Below are 14,850 nucleotides of genomic sequence, written 5' to 3' on the forward strand. Positions count from 1 at the left end.
AAAAACACAATTTTCCTAAAAATGATATCATACGTAATTAGTGTGAAGACTCCACCTGTCAAGAAATGAGCCCTGTCCTGCACAAAGGCAACTCACCGTGAAATTCTGAACTGTGTACTGCACCTGAACCTTCTGCAATGGCACAAAAAGAATCTTGTCCAAGCTGGAAATGTTCACCTGCAAAATACACAAAAAGTTCTCTACACAGCACCTTGCACTGCCTTCAAGAAGCCAAAATAAAATAAAAAAAGACTCTTGAATATCAAAGACTCATGAATGTTAGAATGCTTCTCTGAAAATTAAAGCAAAAGAAGAGAAACAAATTTTTTTTGAGTAAAGAAGAAATGCATACACCCATGATGTTTCAATCTTCCCATTTCACAAGTGTGAAGCTTATGTTTCAACATCTTTACAGCCCGAGCAAAGCGTGCATGATGACCTAAAAGCCAGTGTGAATGCTCAGGACAATTTGGCATCTTTTACGCATGACAGCCCATCCTGATTAGTGCGTGGTTACAGAAGCTGGAACTACGTGATGCTACCTACAACTGATGCAACACTTTTCGTATCTTTCCTTTTATGGCATTGTAGTGGTGTTCTAAAAGCACGTAAGAGGAGAGGACCACCAATTGTGCAGCCAAACCTCACTATAACGAGCACGAACGTTACGAATTATTGGCTATATACAGCTGTTTATAAATATTTTTAGCAAACACATGCATTTCTTACTTTATATATCGAATGCAGTTCGCTATAAAATGGATATATACTGAACTGCCAAGCACCAAGCTGTGCAATCTCGGATGGCAGGCGATAGGCTTTGCCTGACTACATGAGTAACTAGTGGTGATGCGGTCAGCGTTTGTGCCATGGTTCACTTTTATCTTGCATTTGCCATCAGGTTTGGTTTGGTTTAGGGGGGTTTAACGTCCCAAAGCGACTAAGGCTATGAGAGACGCCGTAGTGGAGGGCTCCGGAAATTTCGACCACCTGGGGTTCTTTAACGTGCACTGACATCGCACAGTACACGGGCCTCTAGAATTTCTCCTCCAAAGAAATTCTAGCCACCGCGGCCAGGATCGAACTTGCGTCTTTTGGGTCAGCAGCCGAGCACCATAACCGCTGAGCCACCGCAGCGGCACCACAGAAGAGATAGCAGCAAGAACAGCTGGTAGGCAGGTGATCGGCACAAGTTTGAATCTCTGGCCCCCGTCAATGGTGCTCTGGAACCAGCGATATGGTCAGTTGTTGTAGCTTTCCCGTCGCCATCTTATACTCCCGTCAACAGCCATGGAGTGGAAGTGGTGAAAACGGCGACAGTAATGCAAGAAAGCCCTCTAGCTGGCATATGACCTGCCGTCACCCTGTGCTGAAGTGCTGTGCAGGGAAGCCAACCTAACTGGTGTTTGCAGTGGATCAGTGGTTATATTGCTCGCCTGCTGACCTGAAAGACATGGGTTTGATCCTCGCCAGAGTGGTTGCATTTTGGTGGAGGTGAAATGCTAGAGGTCCATGTACTATGAAATGTCAGTGCATGTTAATGAACCCCAGGTGGTCAAAATTATCTGGAGCCTTCCACTACGGCGTCCCTCAAAGCCGAGTCGTGTGCGGACCGCACCCCGTTTTCCCGAAGTATCTCGAAGGAAGATCCGTGTAAGGGCCACACCTGAACTTTCCATGACCCACGTGAGAATAGCCTTCTAAATGCACGCGCCGTGGCCTCTACGATCAGCTCCGGCTGTGAGCAACGGTGCGCTTGATCGTGGAGGCCGTGCACACACACAGGAGCTTCCAGGTACCACCCCCAGATGGCGCCCAAGGCCGCGGCTCATCATCATCATCGTCAACTTTTTCCTCTGCCGCGAGCTCCCGCTATCCATATCGGCATCAGTATCCCCAGCTCCAGCTTTCTGTGGCTGACAAAGGCACAGGAGTTGTGATAGCGTGTTAGTTCACCATAGTTCTGGCTTTTGTGCGCTGCTGCCGAGCGTTGCAATTTTAGCACAATGGGCAAGCACCTTAACAGCTACACGGCTGGGAGTTTGCTCTCGAATACGGCAAGTGTGTGGTGGGCAGGAAATTCAATGTTGCCGAGGAGTGCGTCCAATGATGGTGCAACCAAAAGGATGCATTGAGGAACACAAGCTACAAAAAGCGCGCTTTCCGAAGCAAGCTGTTTGAGTTGCCCGAACTGGAAGAAGAGCTGCTCTGCTATGTGATGGAAGTGCGGAAGAATTCGGCTACATGTGACAGCGGACACGCTGCACAACTTCTTGTGGGATGAGCGTGTGCCAGAGCACAGCACCAGCTCGGAGTCGGAAGACTCGGTGACTGACGATTAAACATAGAATAAATGCTGCTCATTCCCTAATGGGTCTTTTTACTTAAAAAAATTAATTTTTTTGGGCACATCGTGTGTATGGGCCACATCCCAAAAATCGGGCCTCGAACCCGGAAAAAAAGTGCAGCCCTTACAAGCGTTTATACGGTAACTGGCGTTCGCCGCTAGGTTTTTTGCGGCCTCCACAATTGCTGCTAGCGGCTTCGAAACGGCGCTAAAGCTATGCTTCTGCAGGGTCAGTTTGAATTTTTTATTACGAATTTTGGCTATATTGAACTATTTTATGATTTTTTACCTATTCGCTATAACAAGGTTCCATGTACCATAAATTGTCTGTACTAAAGAAGCACATGCATATTTGTATGCTGGCCACTACACAAGCGCAAAATGGACACCAAAGGAAACGTGTAATGCCCATTCGACGAGAAGTGTCAGAGACACAAATTCAACAAATGATGCCTGGCTGTATACCTCATGATCCTCATATTCAACCAAAATTCCTTTGTTGAAGCCTGTGCTCCAAGAAGGAGCACGGCAAGAAATTGGGGCTCCCGTATAATCTCGTGGAAGGGCTGCACCCATGTACGGATCACAACCCCTATTTAAGACTACATGAGTGAGAAAAAATATGGTCACACCACTCAGATTTCGCCACTGTCTGTCTGTCCAATGGTTTTCCTCTGTCTGTACGGCTGGTGCGAAACCCGATTACCTAGGTGGGCCACCTAGGTCATGTGACCTTGTGACACCACCAAAATCTAGCTTCCTGATGCAGTAACTGAAGGCAATGGGCCATGAAAATGAGCCATGAATCTCAGCAAGAGAAAAAGTGACATGTGAAGAGTAAAAACATGGCTCAAATAACATTCATGAGCAGCAATGTTCAATGAGCACCAAATTAAAGCATATGCAAAATGCAGTAGCACTCAATGCAAAAGCCCAAGCATGGGAAGGCACATGCAAAGGCAAAACACAAGTGTTCTTCAATGAGTCACATAGAAAAGCTTATTTGCCCATTGCATGGCAAATATCAATCCTTTGGCTGCCATGCAATGAAAACAAGCGAGGCAGCTGGCAAAGGATGGATTCCCACAAGTCAATGCTAAGCCATTTAAAGGGACCCTCAAGTGATTCAAGGTCATATTCTACTGCAACAAATCTGTAGAGGTGGTCTTTGTGAGTATTCGAGTCAGATTTAAAAGCTCTGCATGGACCCTAAAAATTACAAATTATTTTTAAAAATTACTGCTAACAGCCAATCAAGGCGACACCTCACTGCATCATCTCTGCTTCATTGACACAGGGGGGACTCTGGGCCAGCCTTCTCACTGTGTGCAACCTGTTTTATTTATTTTTTTCTGTAGCATGTCAGCATGTGCTAAGCTGAGGGGGAAGAGGAGAAGCATCATTTCTAATCACCAATATCTTTTATGCTAGTAAAGGTAGCTTAAAAATTTTTACGGAGCAGTGACAAGTGATGGAATAGCAATCGTTTGTGTGCTTTTTCTAGCTTCAGTAAATATCATTTCATGGTCCGTTTAATGCCCCACCCAGTGCATGATATGCCTAAACATACAAAGTGCCAACATTTAAACAAGCAGAATATCCACACTCATCTGAATGCTCACCTGAAAAAAGAAGATGGTATTCTGGCGGCCAAAAGCCAGCACAGGGTCAATGATGCGTGCCGAGGCTGAAACCTGGATGACCACAAACTGCCAGCTAAGCAGCGGCAGCGTGTCTGGGTCTGCCTGCAGGCCAAACAAAGCACCGACTCCAAGCCATGACCACACACTATTCCAAGTAGAAATATGCGATACGTCATTCGGCTGAGGAAACAGCATGTAGCAGGACGAAGTGGGAGCGAAGCAGCTGAATACTTTTCACAGTAGATGAGAAGGATCAAGGTGGTTATATAAGCGCCAACTTGAACAAGAGGAGGATCAAAACATACTGAAGCTTCCCTCTTTCCCCATATTCAAGTTTGCTCTGTAAGTGTGTTACACATAATGAGGTCTCCCACAGGGATGCCAACACTGATGTGCCCATGTGCAATATGATCAACTGTTAAAGGGAACATGCAATTGCGTAGCATCCGTGCATCATGAAGTGTTGCCGCCGGAAGCCACCTAGAATGGGCGGCACAAGGCACATGCATGGAAAGAGCAGCCAGCCATGCGTAATGCGCATGCACCTTGTGCCCCTAATTCCCGCTGGCTCTCATGGCAGTGCTTCACAAAGCACGGCGGCCAAGCGACCGCATGTTCCCTTTAACAGTGGGCCATGCTGTCCATACGAAAGCAGCCAACTGTCACTGAAACCAAGGAAAGCATAGGGGAATGTTTTTTGTCTCACACACTCTGGTGTTGATAAAAGTGAGATATTAGCAACAGAGTCATTTTTTTAAAAAAAACGTAATTTATCAGAAAGTAGAAGAGAAAACAACCACATGTTACCAGTGAAATCTGAGCCCATGACCTCCGCGTGTTGCATATAGTGCTCTACCAACAGGACTCCCGTGGCGACAGTCTAAACCTCTACTATCGAGCGCACCTAAGGTGCGTGTAGCCTAAACTTGAGGGAGTTCACCAACGCCACCCCCAACCATATCAGCAGACAAAGAATGTACTGTCATACCACATTCCATATGTGTATCACAACCATGCTTTCAGTAACCAAACAGCACTTTTCTGCAAATTTAGCTACAACTGGAAGACTGTGTGCAATATGTTACAACGCAATAATTATGACCAACAGTATCCAGAGTGCGTCCTTACTTCCTATTTGCTATCTGCTATCAAATTTTCAATATAAAATAAGATGAACATTGAAAAAAAAAAAGCAGAATGGTCAACGGAGATCACTGTGAAGAATCCTCCAGTGTGCAAAACATACTGGCTCACATTGAATGAGAGGATATGTGTAAGGCTGCCCACGCTTGAAGTTGTCATGTACATGATGACTACTCTTATTAGCATGGTGAGGCTAGGTGCCCACAGTAAGCAATGAAGAAAAACATGGGAAGCATTTGTTTGGACATGGGTTGCAAGAACCCGTTGCATGGAAAATATGACAGAACCGTACTGTGTCTCATCTACTAAGCATTCATGGCTTCAGCTGTTCACTTTTCACTTATCTGCAGTCACCTTCCCCTCATTGGTCTGGCATAATGTAAGGTCCATTCAGATTGGGAATGAAGTCCAGCTGTACACCATCATAAAGTTTTAACTTCTCATTTATCAGTCTCTTTTCTTTCCACCACGGATCCTGTAGAAAGTGGAGAGCTCGAGTGAATTTAAAATATTTTTAAAACTTCACAGTGAACTTCCTAGTTCATTAAGTGTGTAACTAAGCATGGTTAGAAACTAGTTTTGCGAACAAATGAAGTACAGTTCATTTTGAGATGTGCGCATTAGAATGGGAGTTATATCCATGTCCTGGGGCCATACTTCTCCCTAAGAAACCCATGTACCAAACGTTGCAGCATTATGTTTGTATTAAAACATAACTACTGCCTATTTCATCTAATGAAATGACATTTACAGTTCAACCTCGATTTAACTAAGTTTACTTGATAACGTTGAAATTTCGCTACATCGAAATTCGTCTCCTAGCATAAGAATTCGCCATAAACACGCTGCAGATCACTACCAATGGGAAAAACCTTTATTTGCAATGAAAGTGATCCTTTACTCCTTCCCTTTCTTTGCCATCAACAAAGGTATTACCCATGTCTTGCTCATGTTGCAAGCTTGCAAGCCAGCCGCCTTGCACACCTATCGCTCCGAGCACCTCGCAGGTCACAGGGGTGACGCACCCGTCTTGGGTTTGGTACTGCTGTCATTATCATCCTCTTTCCTCTTATGAGCAACCCGAGCACACTGCTGACATGCGGACACATTTCGCAGCTACCAATGAAAAAAAAGCTCACAGTTCCAGCCAGATTATTGAACTGGCACCCATATTTTTCCAGCTGGAAACCTTCAATTCCAGCTGCAATGACATCTGTTTCCATCTGAATTACTGAACCGGATTTTGTGTCCAGCTGAAACAGTTCTTGCTTCCAGCTGGAATGGATAATCCCTGACTAAAGTCTGCCGAATCCCCATTTTCATCGGGGTGTCCTCCTATCACCAACCAACGAAATCAAATAAGGCCCATTTTGCTCCCCTGTTTTCCACCGTAAGCACGAGTGTGTCTTTTTGCATATGTACACACACTGTCTTAATAGAAAGAGCGGCTGTCAGGTGTGGACCAAGCTTCACAAGCTTCACAGGCTTCACATCTGAGGATGTGCCGACCGTTCTATTCCTTTTACCAAGCTTTGGGAATCTGTAAACGTGCTGCCGATTTCGGGTGAGACAGCATAGCTGCAGGCTGGCCTGGCAGGCTGCCAAGGCTGCGCAGACACTCATGCCAACCTTGCTCGTACAGTCGTGCATACATTTGTCTGGAGTGCTCACTCTGTTGTGCATTTACAACAATCGCGGCTGCCTACAATGCCTGATATTGCTTTTAAAGACGTGAGGAGTAAAACATGGGAATGTTCATGCATGAGAAGGTCTTGTGTTGAGCCCAAGGATGCTCGTAAAAGACACAAGTGCATTTCAAGGAGTGCCATTCAAGCGCTCTAGACAGGTGTGTGGACGACTGTACTACCCCAGATAGCACGGCCGGTGGCGCAAACTCTAATGCGGGCTTCCGTGCGTGCTCCGCTCAACCACTCGCACCAGCGGTACAATTTTTCCTCAGGTTCGTTTCCAACAAGCAGCGAAATGTTGTTACGCTGAAAATGTGGAAAATTCTGCTTTATTATATTGAAGCTAAAAATACACCGTGCTGTATGGAAGTTATGAAAACTGGAATATTTCATGACATCGAGGATTTCGTTACACTGAAGTTCATTACATCAAGGTTTAACTGTAATATGTCATGAAGATGAAGTGAAAAGATATTCCTACCTCAATTTAATTAACATATCTCTCCGAGAAATGCATCTAAGTACAGGCGCGGCCATAAGCAAACGGGGCACGCTATTGCATACGAAGTGCAATCATGCTTCCTCCATTGGTAACGAAGAAGCATTGTTTGTCTACAAGAAAGCCCACCAACCTCCTCTACCAGCATGCGCGTACCACAGCTGAAAATTTCAGTTAGGTGACGCGTGAAAAATATTCGAAGACAGTTGCGTGCTCCATTTACTTTTGTCCGCGCCTGTACTTCTTCTTCAAAATAATACTCCTTCTGCAATGCTCTGTTCTATTAAAACCAGCTTACTAAGTTTGCTTCAAAAAGACAGGCAGAAAGTTTATCAGCATGCTTTACATAAAAGTTTATTTCTCCTAAAAAAATAAGATATCATGCTGATAGGCACATACCTTGAGAGAATGGGTGAACCGGACACGGAGAACAGGACGCACAGTCACCACTATCACCTGCAAGCATATGAATTCTAAGCAAGTTATCGAGGTCCTCAAGTAGCTTAAGCTAAGTTTAACTAAGTACCTCCTTTAAAACCAGTGCAAGTGCATTGAATGAAACATTTAGAAGCACAAATACTTCAGATTAAAATTAATTCCATTAAGCTGAACTGCTTGGGAATCACTGTTAGGTTCTCTATTAACACAATGAAAAGCTGTATGGTTATAAAGGATCAAAACAGCATTACTGAACGAGTTTGTGCAAGGAGATACTCCTCCAAGCTGGCAGCACAATGATGAACTGCAGACGGCCTTGCATGTAAGAAGTACATCCTGCCTTTCAGGCACAACAGTAGTTTTCTTGGAGTACAAAAGCTGAGAGCATTCTTTAATAAACATCAAGCTTATGTCCTCCTATGTGACAAAGGAGTAGTTGCTGCAGAAAAGGCTAAAGCACACAAGAAGTGGCTTGTCCATTACAGATGCTGCATTGGATTTCTGAAAACATTTTCTTCCTGAGTACTTAATAAATGTTTCCATGCAAACGCCACCTCACATATGTTTGCACCCTACACTACGTCCATAACAACCATGCGAAACCTAAAGGCAATGCGGCAATTGGCAACACATGCACATCAAGTAGCACAGTCATTTCTGCCGCATTGTTAGTTTACAGCACTTTTCGATACATCTCGTTGGTTGGTTTGTTTATGGGGTTTAATGTCCCAAAGCGACTCAGGCTATGAGAGACGCCATAGTGAAGGGCTCCGGAAATTTTGACCACCTGGGGTTCTTTAACGTGCACTGACATTTTCGATACATCTGTCTAGTTGCTATATCAACTGGTGTAGTTAAACGGGCAGGTTTTCAACATGTGTGCTGCCAAGTTTTTCCAGGGGTGCAAATGGGGAGGCGTGGGAAAGGTGCACCGAAGCTATCAGGTACATTCAAATTTCAGATCACACCGCCGGCTCACAGTCAGTGCCCTGAAAGGCGGCATCCATGGTCAACTTGGAAGCACTTGCAGATGCACTTGCGGTACATCTAGGAATTACGATAAGCCTAGAATGTAAAACGCTGCCGCTTTATAAATATCTTCCAGCAAGAATTTTTTGAATATGCCTGATAGAAACAGAGTTATCTGCAGTCTAGATTTGAACTATTGCATCTCTGCACTTCTCCTCTCGTCACTTTTCACATGCTCAAGGATTGACGCTTCTCTGCTCAGTCTGCTGTCCCCACCCACACCGCCCCACGACCGAGCTGCTGATGCACATGGGAACCACCCACGAGACGCAGCTTCCCGACATGCTGACGCGAAGCGGCTGGCTGGCTGTGGCCACGACAGCTGCATGATGTCCAGGGTTGTATGGAACACATTACAAGCAAATGATTACTTGTAATAAAGTGCATTTTATTGAAATCTTGTAACTGATTGATTATTTCATGAAAAGGCAACGCTTGGGGTAATTCAAATATTTTTTTCTCTAACAGATTACTGGTAATCAGTAACAAGCAGTAGTCAACAATACAGCTTCGAGAACCAGAACTTGGCAGCAAACACTGGTGCTAGCAGGGATGTTTCCTTTGTGACAGAGCGACAACGGACTGGCTTCAGGGAAGCATCACGCGCGATTATGTCTGGGACGACAAGGTCACGGCCGTCTCCTACAACAGCGGCCATCCCAATAAAAATCAGATGACCGCTCTGCAGGGCCCCCCATTCTGTCAGATGGCACCGTAGCTTACCTACCACTACAGCTGACTCAGTGGCTCCTGCACAAAGCAAGAAGGCAAAGATATAGCTCAAGAACGCACGTAAAGCAAGGATTCTGTTGAAGCCAGCACAACTGCTACAGCGTTCTGTAGCATCAGAAAGAAAATTGTGTGGACCATACGGGTTTCTGTATTGGAAAAAACAACAGCGCAGCAAACACGAGGACAAAAAGGCAAAGACACAGATCTGTGTATGTGTCTTTCCATCCCTGCTTTTCTGGCACTGACAGTAACTAGACTGAAGTCCGACTAAGCGTAGACAGCTGGGCTAGTTGGTGGTTTGTAACACTATGACTTATCTTTCCAGCGCACATAAAACCCACAGGCTGAGGGAGAACAGACACCACAGATGCCAGTGTCCGTGGTGTCTACTTTTTATGTGCGCTGGAAAGACGAGTCATAGTGATGAAGTTTTACATTTGGTGCCTTTAAGGTTCTATTGCAGAAGCACTTAACAATGAAACCAAAATCAGGAGAACAAAAAGGGCTGTCCATCAAACAAGCATATATCTACGCACAGAGTGCACATTCCCTATGATATCAGGTTGCAAAGAACAAAAATTTTAATGCGCTTTCTTGGTGCATCTACTTTTCTTGTTGTTAATACTCATTGATATGTGGAATGAATGTTAATGGTAGTATCATATTTACTCGCGTAATTTGCGTACTTTTTCTTAAAGTTAAGGATTCAAAAAGCAGGTGCGCAAATTAAGCGGTTATTTCGTAAACACGTCCTGAAAAACTCTACAAGGGTCGTAACGTGCAATGTATACCATATATTGCCGGGTATAAGTTGACTCCGCAATTCGCACTCATCGCTGGCCAAAAAAAGACAAAAAGGCTAAAAAAGAGTGATGAACACTGGCAGTTTTATAACAGTGTTCCTCAGCTACCATACAAAGTGCAAGCATTTCCTGCGTGGAGTGTACGGAAAGTGAAGTTGACAGCAAAAAGTATCGCCACTTAAATGAAATGATTTGTTTTGGTTCTATGGGGTTTAACGTCCCAAAGCAACTCAGGCTATGAGTGACGCTGCAGTGGAGGGCTCCAGATAATTTGGACTACATAGGGATCTTTAACGTGCACTAACATCGCACAGTACACGGGCCTGTAGCATTTCGCCTCCGTCGAAATACAACCGCTATGGCTGGGATCAAACCCCCGTCTTTTGGGTCAGCAGCCGAGCACCAAAACAAATTAGCCACCCGGCGGCTAGATGAAATGAAGAGTTCCTGGCCTGAACACACCTACTCTTTCCTGCGCATAGAAGCATAGCAACAGCGAAAAATGAAAAATTTTTGTTGCAAGAAATTATCAACCATCTGTGCAACCAACAATGCGGCAATTTGTGCAAAACATTGCAAAGATTGTCGGAGTTTGGGCTATGTAAAGCTTGCACTACTAGCTGGGATCTGAAAGAAATCTGTAGCCCCCTCCCCTCCATGGTAACCAAGGGAAACTGCAGCTGGTTCAGAGAGTGACCAGCACAGTGCAGTGAAAGCATTAAGTCAACAAATGGCAAAAAATGGGTTAGTCATGTTTTCTGCCAAGCACAGAAACACCAGCAACAGTGGAGCTCTGCCAGACCTTGGTGACAGTGGCCAGAGCCAGCAGGGACACTTCCTGGGACGGGTGCCGCGCCACCTCCGGGCTCACTCGCAGCGGCTCCACAGTGCACACCTCACCTCGGCTGCAACAGATGCACACCTTGACATCAGCCCCCTACTACCAGGAGTGTGGACAGATGACACTAGCTGCACTGGGCTTTTTGCTTCTAAAAAGGTGAGCCTGACCTTCCTGCACAACACGACCATAGCTACATTAAAATGTGACCCGAGCTGGCCTCCCGATTTGAAATAGTCTCCCATCTGCAAGCTCCCGAATGACGTACTTAACAAGGACACCTATGCCTGTTTGCAAACAAGGGATGCATATCTAAATTGCAGATTCATTTTCCTGTGCATCCATCACTAGAGAACAGGTGTGACTTGACCAGAGCGTACCTTCCAGAAAATATGCAGACAGACTCGCATGTCCGGGTGTTCAGAACCTTCCTGCAAAAGTGAAGAGATCACAGAGTGGCAGGCGTGGCCTACAGAGGAAGCCGTGGCAATCCACTTGCCTAAAGTTGAGTTCGTAGACAGAACCACCACTGTCGCTGCAGATGGCAAGCGTCGGGTCATCTGTGAACTGTCAGAGGACAGGCACCAATAGTCATTTCAAAATTAGTCTGTCACAGGTAAATGACATGTCACCTCAATGAGATACAGTGTGAACTACATGACACCTCCCGCGCCCTTACATTGCAAAACTAGTTCACCTAGTTTCACCATGTTGCATGTACAAGCAAAGAGCCCAAGAAGTTCTGCTTCCAAGGCGACACCCACGGAAGTCCCAACTTTTGGAAGGGTAAGGACAAGAGTTCCTCTCACCTTTAAGATGTCTGGAACAATGCTGGCCATGCAGGACTAGCCACAAAGTGTGGCCTTGACAAAGGCTGTACACTCAACATCTTCACAACCACCTCTGAACAGGTAAAATATTTCACTAACGGAATACTATTTTGTCAAATTCCACCAAAAGCCCCCCCCCCCCCCCCTCTCAAATATCCAAGATTTCACTTGTGAAGCACATGACAAGCACAGCAAATTGTGTCTACAGCCATGACCCACATGCTGGGCACAAGATCTTGCATCTTGCACCTGGATCTAGGTAGAGTGCCCTCCTCCTTTCACTAAAAAAAAATGAACTGTGTTCAAGCAGAAACAATGATGAGGACCACAAGAACAAATTGTTTCAAATTAAAATTTTTTCCCTTCACATTTTTTTTTTGTCAGCCATTCTGCATTTGCCTTCAAGAAATATGTCTTCAATATTGCTGACACGAAAACTTGGAAGTAAAAGAAATTATTTGACATAGCACTTTTGAATATTTAAGCCAAAAATGAGGTTTAGATTCAAAATCACACAAATTTTATCACCTCAAATGGACCAGAAAGGCATTCATTTGGATTATAAATAAGCAGGGGGTAATTAAAACACCTACTGCAGAGAGAAATATTAATACTAAGATATCAGTCAACCTGCACGAAACAGAAAAAAACTAACTAGCACCACTGCAAGTGCAAGGTGATTAGGAGCACTTTTCCTATTCTATACCCACCTTGGCATGAAGAATGGCCATCTGTGGGGGATGGATATCCGTGATGGTACGCAGCAGTCTCCCATTGGATAGGTCCCACATCGTCAGCTGCACACAAAGCACTGCTAGCAACAGCTGGACATACAGATAATTCAAGCATGACTATTCGAACCCATTTTTGAAAGCTCATGCATGCACATAGAGACATTTTCAAGCCCAAAGTGTGGTGGTGCTGGCACACAACCAAAATGTAAGACTAAAGGTAACTGAGCTACAAGTTTCGATGGACTAATATCATTTAAACTTTTTTGGCAGTTCTTTTCACTGATAATTACCATACTTTTTGCATTGCAAATCACCCAGAAATTGAAGACATATGAGAAATTCACACACATACACAAAAAAAAATCATCATTATTATTTTTTTAAGCACCTGAAAATTCAATACGTATTTAATAAATGAGCAGTGTACAAATAAATGGTCACAAGGCGACAATATCTTGAAGCCAGACTGGCGTCTGGCTTCAAGATATTGCTTCAAGGCTTCAAGCCAGAAGCCAGTCTTTGAACTGTTAAAACCGACCATAGAATGTGTGAATCAGTCGCAAACCTGGCCCTTGGCATATCCACAAAGCAGCCGGCTGCAGTCATTGTTGAAGCCCAGTGCGGAGACAGACCCATACTGCTCGCCAAGCTGTGTGCTCCCCAGGCACCACTTTAATGCTTGTTCAGGGTCTAGAGAAGAACAACACAGGTTGCTGGTGCCAGAGCTATGACAAACATGACCCAGTTGGGTAAAACCACAACAAAAAACTCATGTTATATCTAGAGTTACCAGAATTATAAGGAAGACTGTCAACAAATATGACAGCATGCAATTCGTTTCATACAGTGGAACACCATTACAGTGAAGACAAAGGGGCACTGCAATTTTTTTCATTAAAGGCGTCGATCACCTAAGCCGAATCTGTCATATGTCACGCAGGCTTACCTACCACCACGTTGACCAAAGGCAACACAGTCTGCGGCCAAAGTGTGCTGGCGGCGCCGCGGTGGCCAGCATACTTGAGCGGCAAATCATCCAGAACAGATGCTTGTGACAGAATCGCCACCACACACCCACTTTTACTGTGTCCCATATCAAATTCAGTGCCTAGAACATTATTCCTCAAGTAGAGCCTTAAACATGTGCACCAAGCACCCTTGACAATGGGGTGTTCGAGTATGCCAACCAATTACTTCAGCTTCGCTAACACATACTTGTTTCTTCCGCAGTGTGCACAAGCTTGAGTACATAGAAAACAGGCCTTGGCAGGGTAATGTCAATGAGGACAGGAAGAGACCAATTCTGCATATTTAGCCTTGTTTTCTTGGTGCTGAAGCTGATACAGCCTGCGGTAAATGTGGGTGCGCAGCAACAAAATGCATGGGGACAGAAGTGTGGGGAAGCTGTCTTGCGAGGAAGTTTTCTCACCGATGCAGATAAGGCAGAAAGCCTTTGCTCCTGCTTGCGCACAGCACAAGATCTAGTATCGGCAAATCTCGGCATCCCACAACACGTTATTGTAGTGCACAGATGGTCAGATATCAGCGACGTGTGTGCATTGCATGCACTGATGCATTGCTGTGTGCACGAGCAGGTAAAATTGGTAACAGCCACGCTGTGGAAGGAACAAGACAAGAGAGATGCATGGCGACTCAGCTAAGCCCCTTCAGAGCAGTTGGAGCCGGAGGGAAAGCAATAATCAGAAAAAGCATACAAATACAGTAGAAACCCGATGGTACGTTTTTCACGGGACCGCGGAAAAAAAATTTACCAGCCTGGAAACGTAGTAGCTGGGATGCGTGTGTGAAAAGAATGTAATTGTTGTCTGCCGGTTTTTTTTTCCCCTTTTTTTTTCTTCTATTAAGCGAAGTATGCTTCTCAGGAATTTGCATGGTTTTATGGCTCTAGTGACTCTTCGCGTGCGCAAACCGTCCAAAACCCCATGCGATGGCCCTCCATGTGCATTAGCAGCTGTTGGTGGAGGGGCGGCAGCAGCAAAGAGGGAGAGTGCGCGGAGCAGGTGAAGTTGCTGCATGCGTGCGCGCTTCTGCACTGTTTTCGCATTAATCCTACACGATCCTGGTCTATGGGAACCTAGAGGTTGTAACAAGGGCAACGCAAATGA

General features: G+C 45.1%; 1 protein-coding gene across 3 annotated transcripts in view; it reads right to left on the bottom strand.

Annotated features, from left to right (window-relative positions):
* Positions 1-14,850, bottom strand: part of Vps8 (vacuolar protein sorting 8) — a 128,054-nt gene that overhangs the window by 99,506 nt on the left and 13,698 nt on the right. For all 3 annotated transcript variants that reach the window (XM_089578363.1, XM_089578362.1, XM_089578364.1), the window contains exons 6-13: positions 13,290-13,414; positions 12,701-12,787; positions 11,660-11,727; positions 11,541-11,591; positions 11,125-11,227; positions 7,720-7,776; positions 3,970-4,092; positions 97-177 (exon numbers count right to left, since the gene is read on the bottom strand). In XM_089578363.1, coding sequence (XP_089434489.1) covers positions 97-177; positions 3,970-4,092; positions 7,720-7,776; positions 11,125-11,227; positions 11,541-11,591; positions 11,660-11,727; positions 12,701-12,787; positions 13,290-13,414 — 695 coding nt within the window. The remainder of the gene's footprint in view (positions 1-96; positions 178-3,969; positions 4,093-7,719; positions 7,777-11,124; positions 11,228-11,540; positions 11,592-11,659; positions 11,728-12,700; positions 12,788-13,289; positions 13,415-14,850) is intronic.

The sequence above is a fragment of the Amblyomma mixtum genome, chromosome 3, assembly GCF_055824585.1.
Source record: "Amblyomma mixtum isolate Tamu chromosome 3, ASM5582458v1, whole genome shotgun sequence".
Classification (NCBI taxonomy): Eukaryota; Metazoa; Arthropoda; class Arachnida; order Ixodida; family Ixodidae; genus Amblyomma; species Amblyomma mixtum.